The sequence below is a fragment of the Lynx canadensis genome, chromosome B4 (genome assembly GCF_007474595.2).
Source record: "Lynx canadensis isolate LIC74 chromosome B4, mLynCan4.pri.v2, whole genome shotgun sequence".
In the NCBI taxonomy this organism is placed as follows: domain Eukaryota; kingdom Metazoa; phylum Chordata; class Mammalia; order Carnivora; family Felidae; genus Lynx; species Lynx canadensis.
In genome coordinates, this window is record NC_044309.1 from 30,050,907 (window position 1) to 30,069,273 (window position 18,367).

The window sequence follows — 18,367 nt, forward strand, 5'->3', positions numbered from 1 at the left end:
CAGGAGTTTAAAGAGATTTTCAAACTTAAAAGACCAAAAAGCGTATTAAATGTCATGTACAGGTAAAGTGTATTTACTTGTTTCAGAAGCTGTTGTTCCACTCTTCCTGTTAAGTTTTATCTGCATTAGTGGGGAGATCCCTAACTGACTCAAGATAAACACACATTTGTACTCCAAAGGCATCTGTCTATTCCAGCACAAACAAAAAGACTTGTTTATTATTAGTTTTCCAGTAAGTCATGACTTTAATTTTTCTCCCTCCTCCTAAAAGCTTGGTTTCAAAAACAAACACAAGGATGAATTTCTGGAAACTAAAGACTTGCAGATGAGGGCAACAGTCTAAATCAGCTTCTTGGCCTATAAACTCTGACAGCATCCTTTTATACTGACTTTCCATGTATTTCTCAGGGAGCTAGGTGGGCCTGTCACGTTAATGAGAATTTCATGTGCTGATGGCAAATCTGCAAGTGCAGGTGTCCAAGAAAACTCGTCCACTTGGCATGAACAATCCAGCAAGGAGCTGATGGGATTATTGAGATTAAAGTCAGTCACCGCCTAAGGTTATAAGGAATGCTGCCCCGGAGACAAGAAAGGAGAGAAAGAACAGACTGCCTAGGTACAGCTGGCCATCAGAAAGTGTGTGTCAACAGTTAGTCTCTGAAGGGATGCCAATCATTCCTGAGAACAGATGAAATGAACGTCACGATTGAATATTTGGTCAACTGCGTTTTCCCTGTTGGAAGCTTATCGTTCATCCAGGAAGTGTATACTGATTCTTTTTGAAGATCACTGAGAAAGGAGGACAAGAAAAGCCTTGAAATAATGTATTTTCAAAAATTACTCTCTAAGAAAATCATTTGCATTTACAATTCACAAGGAACGTTCTGTAGTTTTGGACTGACTGATTCCGTGTTGGAGCTGGGCAATGAAAACAAGGAGAGGAGAAATGTTATATAATGATTAGTGATTTCCAGGCTCCCCTTAGAAGAAAGGGAAAAAGCATGACATCATTCTGTGTTCTGAAGATATGCTGCTTTGCCATCCAAATGCAGGCTGAAAAAAAAATCTATATTAATTTCATGCATTTCAGCCTGGGTCACACAATGGGAAAAATGCATGTGCATGACTACTTTCAAACCACAGGAGAATGAGCACAGATGTTACACTAAGCATATCATGTTATTCGTCCCCTAGCACTGCCTAAAGTCCTTAACATAATGGAAGCTATGACTTGCATTTATCCACTGGAACCATTCTTAACACGTGGTTGGATACATCTATTTCAACCATACACTTGGAGGTGACAAGAGGTGAAATGCTTTCTTGGGGAACATGGCCACACTGCTGTGTGTGTGTGTGTGTGTGTGTGTGTGTGTGTGTGTGTGTGTGTAAGGGGCACTTCTTGACAGAAAAACATGGAGCTAAGGCGCATACTTGGAGATGCTAAAAAAAGCATCCCTTTCATATACCCTTGCAAGTTTTTGGAGCAGTAAGAATCCTATCCCATTGTTACTATACTTGTAGACACAAAGTTAAGGATAAGAACACATCACTTCGCATGGTTTTACTAAAACTGCCAGTATTTAAAAAGAAATCAAATGAACTGCTTCATAACATTTGAATTACTTTTGATAAAAAGATTTTAATTAAGATGAATTCTATATGAGACACATGAATATTCTAAGTCTAGACACTTCAAAGAAAGATAAGTAGATAAACAGATGTTAACGTAAATTCTTCTTGAAACCACAAAGTTCTTAGGCTAAGGGGACTGGATTATTGTATTACAGGAATTAATAATCACAGTTGAATTTCAGCATATACAGGATGAACCCCAAATTGCCTATTCCTGCCTCCTTTTCCTTTTTGTCCTACTGCCCAGAAAACACAGGAATGTGCAGATGGAGATCACGTAAGATGCCTTCCACGTTTGTCGCAATAAAGAAGATTCATTTATTTCCTAGTGGTTGATTGAGAGGAAATACCATATTGAATGTACAAATGTATTGACTGGTTTTTCTTTCCATGGAAATTGAATTGTTAAATAAATGAATTCTTGCTGTCTTGGCATTGGAGCTTTCTAAATAAATTAGAGCCTCCTTATTGCAATATTTGGAAACATAAGTTAAAGCTACAGAAATAGTATAATGTGTGTGTGATAGAATGTTGCTGATTGAGAGTAGCAATGACTAGCCTGGATTTTTAAAATAAGGTTTAAATAATTAGCCCATGAAAATCCTACATGCTATACCTTCATTTTTTAAGACTAGGAACATAAAAAAGAGCTATTATCTCTTCTTCCCGTGAGCGTGGTGTCCTTCCTAAAATACAAAAGAACATTTTCTTCAGTATTTCATATTTCATAATTTGCTAGTTTCTTTTTATTATCACAGGTACTCCCCACTGCAAATTTTAGATTTCATTTCCAGATTCTCAAACTGAAAGCTCTGTCAGATTTCTTACACTTTCTGTAGCTATTAGCCTGCGTGTCTCCCTGGGATTTGGTCTTTCTCTCCTCTGAGATGGATCTATCTGCATCAGCTTTAGCCCAAAGTAAATACATCAAGTCTTGGAGGCATAAGACAACTGTAATGTCCTTCTTCATACAGCTTCATCCAGGTTCCCTGGGGCCGCTTTTTTTCCCTGTCACTTTTCTGGGCTAGTATTATGGCCTATAACATCCTCAGAATTGAATGTGGTATTTGTCTTCTTAAGGAAAGAAAAAAAGACTGAGTATTGGCAGGACTTTAAGGTGTGAACAGTCCGTAATGGTAGGTAAGCTTATGCCTTACAGATATTTTCTTCAAAGATTGGAGAGACACGAAAGATGAACTCTCTGGGCCTCATCTTATCTTCCCTGGTGGGCTGCACATCCCTGTGAGCTAGTACAAAAGAACCAAGGAAGACAGGCCTCACTAGTGAAGTTTCTATGTGAAATCCTCAGATAAACTTCATGGTGAAACCAACCTAAACAATTACTTGATCGAAGAAGAGAAAATGTTTTGAATTGAGAATACATTTTTGCTATGTGCTGCCTCACACGGTAATCAGGAGTATTTAAAATGAATTCCACTTATGCTTCATATATTTATGTTTTCATTTAGGCAAAGCCCAGGGCACCAGCTGATAGAGTAAATTTATTTTTAATAGAATCACAGAATCTTAAATGCTTGAAAAGACTTCAGAAGCTGTCTGGTCCAATCATCCATCCCCTGAAGAATTCTATCAATAGATAGTCCTTCTCAGGCCTGCTGAAAGAATAAAGGAGCTGATTTATTTTTCTGCTAAATCCTGAAAATGTAGTCAGAAATTTAAAGCATTAGAATTGTGAGAAAACAAAACTTTGGTAAAAGACTTCACTATTCTGAAGAAAGGCAATTCTAAGAGTGTCATAAATGCGGTTTTAACCCCTTAAGGAAAAGAGAGCTTAAAAAAAAAAAAAAAAAAACAAAAAAACCCTGCATGTCACATGCACGAGTACATATGTGATTATTCTGAGTCATAATGTGTGCAATTAGTTTCACATGCTTACTCTGTTCAATAGCTGGAAATATGAAAGCATAATGCATTTTATTACTATTGGGATTTATAGAGCATTTTTGATTTAATCTGCTTTCCTCTCTTTATCTGAACACAGAATTAAATGAAATTCGAAAGCTGCGGGGAGGGCAGTGGAAGTGGAGAAAGGAAATAAATATGAGTATCTGTCTCTCTTGTAGGTCAGCATCCCAAATTGTTATTGTGATGCTGATCAAAATTGCCTTTTTGATGCAGAGCTTTCAAATGGTGCATTAAATGAGAAATATAAGAGGGTCTGGAATGTCCGTCTGCATCCAGGCTTTGGAATTTGCAGGGTGTACCTTTTCCATCTTTGGAGGAGGTTGCTGTGAACGTGCTAGGTAAGTTTTAAACTGTGGGTTGTGCCAATTCTGAAGAACACACATTTTTTGCTCCAGGGCTTTCAAATTACGATATGAAAGTTATTTAAAGCTTAGGAGTTCGTGTGTTACATTACACGCTGCATAAACGTAGCCATTGCTCCTAAACGCGAACATTAATGCACTCTGTAAAAGGTACAATTATTACCGCCGGGACAGAAATCAACAAACCCCACCAAAGGAATTTCTTAAAACTGCTATCATAAAATCTGTGCATGTTATGGATTTCATTAACATTTTACTCCCTGAGGATTCCCAATTGTATAATAACAGAAGTTCTTTAAATTTTAAATACCACAGACAGGAACAGCCTTTCACCCAAAACAGATGTGAAACCATCAACCTTGCCTTCTTATTGGTCCACAGATATGAAACTGGTTGGAATTGATAGCTCTTAATGTGTTGTTGTTTAGGTTACAAAATTGGAAACTTAATAGTATTTTTCCCATGAAAAGATAAGTTAATAAGCAATAGACAAGTTTTTCAAACACAGCTCCTTACTCTTGATTACCATGGAAGTGAAAACACACACACACACACACACACACACACGCACGCACACACGTTTGATTTACATACTGCAAAAAAAATTAAAATACGTTGGCAAAGGTCAGTGACACATAATGTCCAGGTGTGGAGGGGCTCATTTCAGTCTTATTTTTCCTATATCTTGTCAACAATGACTTGTGATTTTATCCTTGTGTTTCCTTTTCATAATCCAATCCTTATCAGTGCATTTTGAGACCCAAGCTACAGTATTTTGAAATCACATCTGTATTTATTTAGCTAAAAACAGTTCACTTTTAAAAGCTAAAAATAGTGAAGCTTAAGATAAATAAACCAGGAGGTTTATGATGCTGTTTTCCTGCATAAGGTAAACAGATGCATCTGTATTTTTGGAAAACAAAAGAACTGCGGTTCTATTCAAATGATTATCTATGATAAGCAATTGAAATGTGACAAAAAACAGCCAAGCAACCAGTTTACCTTTCCTTTGTGATCAACCTTATTAATGGTGATTAACCTTATTATTTAAAAAATGACTTGATTAGGACTTGGGGCATCTTCTATACCAATGGTTTTCAATGGAAGGGGATTTTTGTCCCCAGTAGGACATTGTACAATACCTACAGACATTTTTGGCTGTCATAATTGAGGTGTGTGTGTGTGTTTGTGTGTGGTGTGTGTGTGTGTGTGTGTGTTACTGACTTCTAGTGGGTGGAGGCCAGAGGTACTGCTAGATATCTTACAATGCACAGATAGCCTCCACAATAAAGAGTTATCTAATCTAGGGGAGCATGGACGACTCAGTTGGTTAAGCATCCGACTTTGGCTCAGGTCATGATCTCACAGTTCATGAGTTCAAGCCCTGCATCGGACTCTGTGCTCCAAGCCTGGAGCCTGCTTCGGATTCTGCCCCTCCCTGCTCGTGCTCTTTCTCTCTCTCTCTCTCTCTCTCTCTCTCTCTCTCTCTCTCTCTCTGTCTGTCAAAAATAAATAAACGTTAAAAAAATTAAAGAATTATCTAATCTAAAACATCAGTATTGTTTAGACCAAGAAACTCTGGTTGGGACAGAGTCCAGTCATTGGCCAAAGGTAAAGCTTTGGCAATGACTGCTCAATTTGATAGACATCCTTTACCAATCAGTAACTAAGCAGGAATATGTTGGGACTTAAATGTGCTTACCTGGTCTTCACGCTGTCACCTTCAAGAAGGATCCAAATTCATGTTTGCACAGTATTACAACTGAGTAGCAACAAAGAAGGGGCAGCAAGGATGCTAAGATTCTAGTCCAGGGTCTGGGTCATTAACTTGCTATGTGGTCTTGGAAATCACTTAACCTCTGAACTCAAGCAAAATAAGGAATTTAGATAAAATGATGTTTGCATCTGCTTTTAGCCTTATACTTAAAACTGCGCTTTCCTAGAAAGAAAACAATTCTCCTCTAGAATATAACTATGAATATTGGTTCCAAATAGACATAAAACAATTAAGAAACCAAAACCATAAACAAATGAAATGTGTGTGGTATGCAAATTAATCTATGTGAAGTGTAGTTCTATCTGAATAGTTGTGGTTTTTTTCAATATTGTCTTTCCAGCGATTTCATCATAAAAATCTAAGAGGTTTCTTTAAATGTCACACATTCTCTTTGGGGTGTGTTGACATGAAATACTAATTAGTAAAATCATTTGACTGATGTTTAAAACTGAATTAAGTGGTTGATTTGATCAAAACAGTTAAAATGATCTTGGTATTTTGTAGATGACAAAACAGTCAGGTAAAAATATCTTAAATAATTATGCCACACGTTTATTCCATGTTCCCCAAATCATAACCTCCTTTAATGCAGCAACAAGTTCTGACTTTAACCCATCCCTGTACATGTTTTCTATAAGTATTTCCTTCAAATGACTTTCAACAACTTGAGAAAACAAGGTACAAGAGAAAGCAAAGGAAAAGTTCCTCCAGAGAGGAATTTTGGGAACAGAGACTTCCTGGGTGGAACCTAGTCAGAGAAAACAGCCCTGTGATAGGATGTAAAGCATTCATTTTATCAGGAAGTAGAGGTCCCTGCAGAAACAGGGTAAGATAATGAAAGACTTATCTTGGGGGAATTTTTTTTAAAGCAATTTTTCTCCCTTCCAGATCAATGTTTTAGCTAAAACAGCATACTAATATTAGTTGCACCACAGACACACACAGACACAGACACACACACACACACACACACACACACACACACACACCACACACACACAGGCAGCACACCTGGGGAATAAACATTCAGTCAAACAGCTATATTTTCCCTAAATTTGCCAACACTATATTTTACATGTCTCATTCCACATTTGGGTAACCCAGTGAGCTATTTTTGTCAGTTCTCTAGTTACACATTTATAAAGGATCATTTTATTGCGATTTCAGCAATTTACTAATGATCTGAATGAGATAATGTACCCTCTAAAGTGTCTGGTTTATAAGCAGACCATTTACAGTCAGGATAACGTGGCTCAATATATGTTCTGGACCAGTCAATTCAGCAAATGGAACCAATTATGAATACAGCATTACAGATTATAAACCTGCTAAAAACTAGCAATTGTATGAAAATGTCAAAAACTATTTCATCCATGATACCTGTTCCATACTCAACACATTATTATGAGAACAAAAGATTTTTCCAGAACGTTTAGAAGAAAATTATACATGAAGCCTGTTAAAATAAATGATATTCTAAGGCTTTACGATAAATGATTTCAGTTTCTATCCTAATTTTGGGAGACAAGTAACTTGAAAGATAAAAACAAGGATTCCAAATAAATTCTTTTAACTGAATGAGGAGCACTAACTTTTCCCACCTAAGATTTCCTAAAAATGTGTAATAATTCCATGTGTCAGAGGGAATATTTCCAAGAATTCATGAGTTACTTCATTCCATTTGTTACTATTCCAATACAGGGCATCCAGCTGGCCCCTTCTTAGCTCCTGAAATCAAGCCCATGCCTTTAAATTGCCTTTTGTCTCCATTATCAGCAAGTCATAACTGTTAATTCCACGTTTTAATGATGACAGAGCCACTCTGGAAGTTGCTGGTAGCTCCAACTCACAGCCCTGGAGGGATGTTGGGAAGCCTTTGGGCAATAAGCCGGGAAGGACCTCCTGGCCTAGAGGAAGGACCCTTGGGCTGGGGATTATAGGAACTTGGCTATTTGAATGACTGTCTCTCCTCCAGGACATGTGGGGCCTTACGACCTCACCAGACTTTGTGGTTTTCCTCTGTAGAATCGGCGTGAGAGAATTGCTCAGTTTACTGCATTTGAGAATTTGAGAGTGTAAGGTGAAAAACTCACAGTTCGAATGGCCAAAGAGCTATGGAAAAGCCAGCTGCACGCTGGGCCTGGGTCAGGTCCAGCCACAAGTGGTGACTCACCAGCTGCTGTCTGCCTTCATGATCTCTCTGTGCCTACTGACTCCATTCTCACGTGTGAGAAAGGAAGTCCACTTCCATTGTGTAAGCCCGATTTTCCCCACAAGTTGCATCTTTTCTGCAAGTTGGGACTCATGAACCATTTAACTTCTTTGAGCCTCTGTTTTCTCACATGAAGTTGAGGATGTAAATCTTTGGCCTATTTAACTTACATTCTAAGACTAAACTGGGATGTGTGCAAAAAGGTGCTTTAAAAACGGAAAAGTAGGGCGCCTGGGTGGCTTAATCGGTCGAGCAGCTGACTCTTGATTTCGGCTCACTTCAAGATCCCAGGGTCATGGGATCAAGCCCTGCATCAGGCTCCACACTGAACATGGAGCCTGCTTCAGATTCTCTTTCTCTTTCCCTCTGCCCCTCTCTGCCACTTGCATTTTCTCTTTCTCTCTCTCTAAAAATAAAATTAAATTAAAGATAAATAAATAAAAGAAAAAAGAAAAAGTGCAATAGGAACATAAAGTTTTGTTGTTAGAACATGTCTTACAATTAATTTTATTATTTATTTATTTATTTATTTAAATTTTTGAGAGAAAGAATGAGAGTGCAAGTGGGGGGAGGGGCAGAGGGACAGAGAGAATCCCTAGCACGTTCCATGCCTAGAGCATAGCCCAACACAGTGCTTGATCTCAAAACCATGAGATCATGACCTGAGCCAAAATGAAGAGTCGGACGTTTAATCGACTGAGCCACCCAGCACCCCAATCATATAACTAATTTTAAAATCCACAAAACAACCCTAAGGCCTGGCCTGATCAGTTTCACATGTTGAACATTAACAAGGGCATTTACTTTCTTTGACACTATGATTGTAAGTGAGTGAACACGACTGAGGGTGTGTGGTGTGTGGTATTGTGGGTGTGTTATGTCTCAGTTCAGATTACCTCCTTTCCACACTAAGGCCTTTTGTTGCTGATGTCTGCTTTCAAAGTTCCTTCAGTTAGAAAATGTGGAATATTATCCAACAGGAACATACATAAGGCAAAAGGAAAATATAGAATCAAGCCTCCTCATAAAGTTAGTGCTAGCTCCTCTCTTCTGGAACTTTCCTTCTCCTCATTCCTCAGAATGAACATCTGTTCTAGTAAATAGAGAGAGGTAGTGGAGAGAGAAGACGATTTTGCTCTGGGGGCTCGGTGAGGTATTCTCAGAGCTACAGAGTATCTTTGTGGAGGCTTCTTTCTTCTGTGTGATTAATCCATAAAAGGGCTGATTTACCAAACCAAACAGGATGGGGTTTAGGAGCCAGCGCTTTCGCTTTCTGCTTCTCTGGGATAAGTGACGGCATAAATAATCTAGTACCCAAAAATTTTCCCACAAAAGACAATGCCCCCAAATTTGGAGAAGAGTGGAGTTTCAGCCTGAGTCGGTTTATCAAGCAATTCTATTTCTAAACTCACTGGAGGGTGTGGTAATCGATTAGTCCCTGGTGCCATTTTATTTCTTTGGATCAACAAAGGTCATATCCCATTTAGGCATTATATCTCTTGCCTTTTTTCCCCCTCGTCTCCTGGCATTTTAATCAGGGAAAAGTCACAGTTGTTTTGAGGAGAGCGCTCCCAAGAGCTTTAATTAAAGCGAGAAGGATAAATCTGTTTACAGTGTGGTGAACACTATCATTAATAAAACATTGAAATAATTAACGAATTAAATTCTGCTTTGTGTGTGAATGACTACACTTAGGATCCATGAGAACACGTTTCCGGAGCAGACAGTATGCTACGCACTTAGTATGCACAGAGGAGAAGAAAGCCCAAGACTGCATTTCTCTGAGATTCACAGTATCATGAACTGCGACAGCTTGAATGGAGAAGGCTACCATACCTTCATTTTACAGGGAAGGAAATTCAGCTTCAATGAGGTTAATGGCTTGGGCTCTGATGATGTGCTTGAAAATTAAGAATTTTTATAACACCACTGATATACGGAGTCTTTACTTTGAATCCTTTATTGTTTAGCCAGAAACAAAAGGAAGAAAAAGACTAAATGAATAATAAGATAAGCAGCTCCAAGCAACAGGACAGAGTGGAATACTCTGAAAAACATGGGCAAATTTCGAAGTGTGATTAAACTCTGCTGTTGACCATTAGGAGGTTTTAGCTGCTCAGGATATGAAGTGGCCTTTTGAGCAGGATATGACCATGTGCAAAGCTCCGAGTGGGGACTTCCCTTATGCCCCTTCCCACTAAATTGCCTCTTGACTTGTTTTTAAGCTTTCTGGCAGACAACAGATCTCACAGGAAGCACCGATGTAGACGTTCATACCCACGGTTAACGACGCATTGTTTTTTTTATGTCACTCAGTAATTTCCTAGAGAAAACAATGGCAACCAAAGACTGTTCCTGTCTTGAAGGAAAGTCAACTTCCAACACTGCCTTATTAATTTAACACATGCAAGTGTTTGTTCTTGTTGCTACAGCAACATGTTTTGTGGGGTATATCTCATGCAAAATGTGAAAAAGCAGAAAAAGAAAACAAATACCAACCGCATACTGATGTGCATATAAATAGAAATGTCTGTGCGCTAATGCTCCTGTGATTGGAGGTACGCGCCTCTTGCCCTCAGCCTCAATTATGCTTTACTTGGTGGTTACTGTAAAACATCTACCCAATGAAAACAACAAGCCAACCACTTCCAAGGAGTTTCAGAAAAGCTGGAAACATACAAAATTATTCATAATTAGGAGATGGGTGAATGATAAGAGCTCCCATCATGAGGGAAAAGATACAAAAAACATGTAAATGAGTCCAGTGAGCTCCAGAAGGAGCAAAAGATAATCTTACCTCAAGGTGAACTGATGCTGAGTCTCTCTGACATTCATCGTCCATAGGGATGGAGGCATAAGGGCATTGAATGCTAGATTTAGAAAGAGTAAGCACCCAACTCATCTCCGTGTGTCCTCTCACAAGGAAAGGCATGAAGGGAATTATGTCCCAAGATATACCTGAATTCATATGAAAGGTAACAAATGATAAAGACAGAGGAGACTGAAGTGTAAAGAAGCAGGTGTTGGGAGTTTGGCAGACCCTGATTCCAAGCCCGGTCATTCACTGTGATCTCGGGCATTTACTAATCTCTCCGAACCTCAGGGTCCTCCTTTGTAAAATGAGGATAATAGCACCTCCTTCACAGGATTACTGTGAGGATGAAATACAAATATGTCAAGTACTCAGCAGAAGTGGGGCCCCATAGTAAACCCTCAATAAATGGTAACTATTCTACGAATGGCACAATGTCATTCATGCTGTTCACCAAATTTCTAGCTCTCCTCCATCCAGCATGAAGTGAATTGCTACCCCTCAGAAGATAAGTGTGGCCATGGGATGTGCTTTGGCAATGAAAATGGGTGAAAGCGCTCTTTGAGGGGACCATAAGAGCTAGCACAATGGCTGTGCTCTCTTTTTCCCTTTGCTTGGTGACCAGCAATATTTGAGATGACAGCTGTCCCCTCTGTTCGGGTCCTGGTGTTAGAAGATGTGGAACAGACCCCCAGCTGGCCGATGGAGAGTAGCTTGAGTAAGAAGTAAACCTTGTTTGAGAGATTTTGGTTACGTAGCTTCTCCTAACCATTGCTTTCTACGCTTTGATAGAAAGAGTCGGACCATTTCAGATTTTTTTTTCCTTTTGCCTAGCTCCTGAGAAGGATGTAAATCCTGTCTTGTTGACAAATGCTTTGTGAGAGCCCATCTTGTCTCAATGTTTCTACTGACACAGAATTGCCTTGCACAGAAGAATTGCTACAGTTGCAATTTCAGAAGTCTTGCAAGCCCAACACTGTCCCTAAATTATTGAGCACTATCCACATTACCAAGAATAGGACCACGTTACCATGTAAACATGCTTAGCACTGCAAAATGCAAGCTTTCCTCTGGAGACACGTCTGTCAATCATACTGAACTGCCTGTTGGTTTGGGGATGTGAAAAAACAAGTTACCAAGAGCTATTTTGACATAGGCAAATTCATTTAACTTCTGACTTAATCTAGAGCTGGATTCAGCAATCCTTAGGTAAAAATCTCATCTTTTCTCACCGTCTACACATTTCTCAGTGTTACCATTTAGAGGTTAGCAGGAGTTCAGTCTCCTGTAATAGGCCATTTCACTTTAAGTGTATGTTAAACTAATATTGACCTTTACAAAGTAAAACAAAATCTGGGATTTGTGCTCAAAAGACTGAAACAACAATGGATATAGAAAGTAGGGGATTAATCATCTTGCTTTTTTTCTTGCTTAGAAACTCTCTCTGGGAATTAGTCATTTTTATATATCTTGCAATGTATGTAAGACAAGCTTTGCCTACTCTATGAAAATGAAGCCTGTATCCTTCAGCAAATAACTTTGTATAATTTGCCCACAGTTTAACCCACACAGCCAGATACCCAATGTTTCATTTGACAGTGGGTGAAAAAGTCAAGAACATGAGCATCAGGTCTTGAGTGGGCATATCCAGACATCAAGGTTGGCCAGGCTGAGGTATTAGGATTGGTGCCAGGGATGAGTTGGGGCAAGGGAGTCATGGTGCAGAAGAGGAGAGTCTGTTGGGGACTTAAGGGTAATGGTAAGGAAGGGGGTATCAGGGCAAAGGGAGGGAAGCAGAAGCAACGTCATAATAAGGATACAAATGTGTCCATTTCAGACATACATGTGTATATACACAGCCCCCAAAGACCAGTGCCCTTGATCTGCTCCCACTGCTTTCTTGGGCATGTGCTATGTACACTTGTATGGAAAAGCAAACCTCAGCTCCTTTCTTTCCTTCTTCTACTCTGAACAAACAAATAAGAAGCCTTATACTTTGATATAACTATTTCATGCAAGTCTACTGGTTGAGCCAAAATATTTCATCAAGGAAATAAAAATCTGTTGAAGGAGGAAGTATATGAATAGAAAATGTGTAGTTGTTGGGAAAAATCAGATCTTTTAGTTGTTACCAAAGTGAGACAACTGGGCATTCTCTGAAGAGTTAAAAAAAAAAAAAAAAAAAAAAAAAAAAGGAATGTTCAAGGACATCAACCAGGCCTGCTTTTCTTAGACTGCAGTGACATGATGGTTCTGCAGGGTGATGACACTTGGTGCCCATTCCTTTTGTCTTCTCACCTGCAGGCATCAGGCATTGCACTGCTTTTTTTCAACACCCTTTCTAGATGACCAAAATCTTCCACCCTAAAGATGCCACGTCTCCTGCTACATACCTGTATCCACTCTCTGTAGGAATCTTCTCCGGGAGTCCACCCATTCTCAGGGTAGTTGAGGCGAGAGCGTTCTGCAGACCAGTTAGTGCTATACTGGGAAGAAGCTGTGATTTGGTCAGAATGAATCTCCCCTGATTCCATGCCCAGAGCTTCCATACATTTGAAATCTAGAGGGGGAAAAATGGCCCAAAGTCATGAAAACATAGGGGACCTGAAAGGCAGATTTCTTTTTATAATCTGGCCAACTAAAACATTCATGTTGACAGTCACACAAAATCTTACAGAAGATGACAGTGGGGGACTTATTGAGACGCGGTACTGATACGTGGGAATAAATTCATGGCAGTAATTTTTAAAAACAGGGTTCTGAAGATCTTGTAGTGGATTAATTATTTTCCTAACTGGACCTAGGTTGACAGAAATACTATTAGAAATCTATTAGGGGGTGCTTGGGTGGCTCAGTCAGGTGAGGGTCCCGACTCTTGGTTTTGGCTCAGCTCATGATCTCACGGTTCATGAGTTTAAGCCCCACATCAGACTGTGCTGGCAGCACAGACCTTGCTTGCAGTTCTGTCTCTGCCCCTCCCCCCACTTGCTCTGGCTCTGTTGTTCTCAAAATAAATAAATATACTTTAAAAAAATTACTAGGAAATGATGGCGCTTTTGATTTATTTTCAAAGTTCATACGAGTACACACCAGAAGTTTTAGTATTTTCTCTAAGATCCAGTAAAAGTGAAAAAGATTCTGTGTCTGTTTATAATCCATATTTGGTGAACAGTAGACCTTAATTCTCTGTCTTTCAGATTTCCTTGTAGTTGGCACCTGGGCCACTTGTCCCTGATTCCCTTTGTTCTCATGCCTCCTGCCCTGGCCTTGTCATGATTATTAACATCATTAGTTTATATTATTAAAACACGAGAGTATCCATCAGAAGCAAACCACAGTATCATATGGTCCCAAGGAGGACCACAGTTTTACAACATAAAATAATAATGCTCACAATGATGACTATGAATCATGAAAGCATGTATTCCATTAGGCCTCATATACTCAGTGAAACAATGAAATATGACATTGATATGAAATATGACATAGGGAAATAAATAATCAACTTTAAGAAATGTGAATCTAAAAGTACTAACATGGGGAAAAAAAGCTTTAGAGATTAAGGATTCTCAATCATCAAGAAAAATGCCAACTAACCAAACTTGCACATTTTCTGAATTTTTTATCATAATAGATAAAGTTTTATGGCATAGAAGGTTTTCTTTCACTGGTTTCATACTTTTAAGCTTAGATTTGTTATTTGTAATATAGAAATATTTTTAGGGGTGCCTGGGTGGCTCAGCTGGTTGAACATCCACCTCTAGATTTCAGCTCAGGTCATGATCTCATGGTTCATGGGATCCAGCCCTGTGTCGTGCTCTGTGCTGACAGCATGGAATCTGCTTGGGCTTCTCTCTCTCTCTACTTCTGTCTGCCTCTCCCCCATGTTCTTTCTCTCTCTCTCTCTCTCTCTCTCTCTCAATAAACATTTAAAATATTTATAGACACAAACATATATAAATTAATTAATCAAATTAAGCACAAATAAGATCTTGAAATTTAATTGGCCTTTTCATTTTCCAGTAAGATCTGGTAGAAAAGATGTTAGCATATCTATGGGGCACCTGGGTGGCTCAGTTGGTTAAGTGTCTGACTTTGGCTTAGGCCATGATCTTATCGTTCGTGAGTTTGAGCCCCACATCAGGCTCTGTGCTGACAGTTCAGAGCTTTGAGCCTGCTTCAGATCCTGTCTCCCTCTCTCTGCCTTTCTCCTGCTCACGCTCTGTTGGTCTGTCTCTCTCAAAGATAAATAAAGCTTAAGAAAAAAAAAAGAGTGGGATGCACAACCAGCTGAGCCACCCAGGGCACCCATCTGACAAATATTAAAAAAAAAAAAAAAAAAAAAAAAAAAAGATACTAGTGTATCTGCAGGAAAGGTCTCCAAACAGCCCCTGTCCTCTTCCCTATGTTACTTTACAACCTGGCAGCTAGACCTGATGAAATACACAATTTATTCATTGTTCTCTCTGGTGTTTTCCTTGGGCCCTTAAAAGAGCTGGACACCACATAAACTTTGAAGAAGCGTTGAGTTAGTTGATTATTTTAATAAGATGTGAAACATAGTACTTCCTCTTTCTTTTGTGGAAAGCTATAACCAAAATTAAAACATGCTTCTTTTACATGAATATCCACTTTTATTCACCTAAAAACAAAAAACAAATGGCTCCCATTGGTGTCTTCACAAACCAATCCACCAAGTGTCATCTATTCTGTAAGACTGCCTTGTCAATAAACTATGGCAGATTTGTTCCTATCCCTTGTGATCAATGCCTGTCCTTTTATGATTCTCAGCCCAGTACACATTCAAGGGTGCCAGATAGGGTCTGGCTATAGTTCGTTGTTTCAGGACACTGTTTTGCCATTTCCCACTTTCTCCCATAATTTCAGAGGCTCACAAGCAGCCTTCTCATCCACAATTTCCTTAAGAAAGCACACCAAACAGTTCTTCCTATTGATATCCAAAAAACCATTTAAAAGAGAAAAATAAATATTTGACATTCCAATTCGCAAACCATTTCTTTAGTGTTTCATGTGGCCACAGATATGTGAGGAGGAATAACATGGAGTGTTTACCACAGGGCTTTGCAGGGTGAATAAATACTGACCTTCTGAGACACTACTGTGCAAAACACTGTAGTTTGCTGAGAAGCCTTCTTTTGCGATTGCACTGTCAGTATAAAAAACCATGGAGAGAATGCCCGAGGAGGAACGGATTCGACCTGGTGTCTTCTGTCCACAGTAACGCCCAATGTGAGGACCAACTAGAAAGGGAGAAATGCAGAGAACATTAAAGTATCTTTTGTTCCACCGCAGATGCAAGAATAACCGTTTGCAAACATGGGTCCCGGCAGAACCCAGAAGTGTTTTCTTACCCAAAGCAAGTCTTCCCTGGTTAATTGGTTCACTGTGAACATATTGGATCAGGTTTGTGGAGAGGGATTTAAAGTGTGCTTAGAAGGGCAATAACAGGCATATAACCTCATTCCCCACTGAGCAGGATTGTTTTCAGGAACAGAATCAAAATGCTTGCTTCATCTGCAGTGAATGAGATTTGGGCTGTCAAGTGTCACCTTGACATTCATCTCCAGGACCAAACTGCACACACTACCCAGTGCTGAAAGATTCCAGCTAGGCTGTGATCACCAAGGGTTCTGGAAGCTGCCTTGCTCACTTTCCCCCCACTATGAGGAGATCCAGGGAACTGGTCCCGGATGCAACCAGACCAGTGCCAGGAATCTGATCCAACATTGAGTAACCCCAATTTCCTTCTTCGTTCCATCGTTTAGTTCTGGAGCCTTATTATGATGAACATCACAGACAGGGCTGTATCTAATGGATAATTTATAATTGTAACAATTTAAAAAAATTAGAAGCTACAGACACCAATAATTTATACGTAATAATAAGTTGTAAACAAAATGAAAAGAAAATGTATCTGACTTTTCTCTGTTTTTTTCTCTCCCAAGCTTAAGAGACGTGACCACATTGCACTTAGGTCCTGTGGCTAAAAGATGGCCCAAAGGAGCCATTTGACTGTGCACATCAGGAAAAAAAGTAGTACCTGGGGCAGTGAAAAATTGGGAACACTGATTAATTTGTGATATGTCAAACTGCAACTGGGCTTAAACTGGCCACCCCTTTGTTGAAGTGCTTTTAGATAAACCTTGGCAGTTAGTAATTGCAACTTGCCACATAGACAGTGCACAAGCCCTCTGGGCTTGGAGAATCTCTCCAATTCCCTGTCCAGATCATCAGCAAGGAAAAAAAAAATCCCCTTTTCTCTAGTTTTTTTTTTTTTTTTTTTTTTTTTTTTTTTTCCATTGCACATATGGTAAAAACATAGCAGATGGTTTGGGCTTAGAAGGACAATCTGGTGTGGACCATTTTCCCCTCCAAGAAATCCATGGTTCTCTGCATTTCAACTAAGAGTTATTGCTTTGTTCAAGGAAGCACAGTGGGTGGACCCCTCTCTGGAAGGATGGGCCTACAGAAGGGACTTGGTGTGCCAAGGCCCGTGTGTGGAGCTTGGATGCAGAAAGCAGCTGATGAAGACTAGAAGCAGCTTCCAATGTGATTGGAAAAGTGAGTCTCATAAGAACTGATCTCCCTGGAGCCTCACCTACCCACTGAGTTCCTAGTAGGCAGCTGGCTAGTCCAAGCACCCTGCTTTTCAGAGTGCTCAGATCCTTGGCTGACAGGTTTTCAGCTCTTGGCTGGCCCTCTTAAAACAAAGCAAACCTAAAACTACAACTAAACCAAAGTGTTTCCACATTTGAGTTAGTGAAAAATGGTTACTTCGAATATCTGATAACTTCTCCATGCCTTCATAGTAATTGATGTGATTGAATTTAAAGAGTTTTCTCTACTGTAACTCCTCATTCTCCAGCAACCAAACATTGTGTGTGTGTGTGTGTGTGTGTGTGTGTGTGTGTGTGTGTAGCCTGCTTTATTATGAAGAAAACAAGGACCCTGGCCCATTAGGGGAATTGATACAGATTATCTACAGGGCATGACATGGTCATGAACAGGGACTCTGTTATGGGAAGAAAATGTTGTTCTATCAGGTTTCCCAGTTGGCAGAAGAGAGCATCTCAGGAGATGAAACTTGCAGTTTTGTTTCTCTTGAGCTTTAATCTGAGCCTCAGCTTCTTCTACAGATTTTCATCATTCTGAATGAATTCAACACGTTTTTCTTCCCTATGGAGCACAAAGTTGCCCATGACATATGCATGAAAACACCGAGCTAGAGCCATAAACTCCGGTCTTTCCTTTCCTTGAAAAGAATCCCATTTCTGATTTACTATCTTAATGAGAGGCCTAGAGTCCATTCGTAGGTTCTCACTTTTTCCCCTCAGTTAAATTCCATTATTGTGGTTTCATAACTTTCTTTTTCTTTAGCTTGTGGGCAAACATTTACAGCCTTAGTCCTTGGAGCCTCTGATCACCACAGCCATTGACCCGCCAAGAATACAAGTGCACAAGGGAAGCCACACTCAACCCCTTAAGCTCTGGCTGCAGATTCTCCACCCTCCCCCCACCACCCCATTCCTCTGGGGAGCGGGGAGGGGGAGTCTCTTTGAAAGAGCAAACAGAAGAGAACTTGTCTAATGCAGACTCATAATTTAGAGAGTCTCCATGACTCA

General features: G+C 39.7%; 1 protein-coding gene across 4 annotated transcripts in view; it reads right to left on the reverse strand.

The window, feature by feature from the left end:
* Positions 1 to 18,367, reverse strand: part of NRP1 (neuropilin 1) — a 138,089-nt gene that overhangs the window by 53,660 nt on the left and 66,062 nt on the right. For all 4 annotated transcript variants that reach the window (XM_030321698.1, XM_030321697.1, XM_030321696.1 and 1 more), the window contains exons 5-6: positions 15,830 to 15,985; positions 13,118 to 13,284 (exon numbers count right to left, since the gene is read on the reverse strand). In XM_030321698.1, coding sequence (XP_030177558.1) covers positions 13,118 to 13,284; positions 15,830 to 15,985 — 323 coding nt within the window. The remainder of the gene's footprint in view (positions 1 to 13,117; positions 13,285 to 15,829; positions 15,986 to 18,367) is intronic.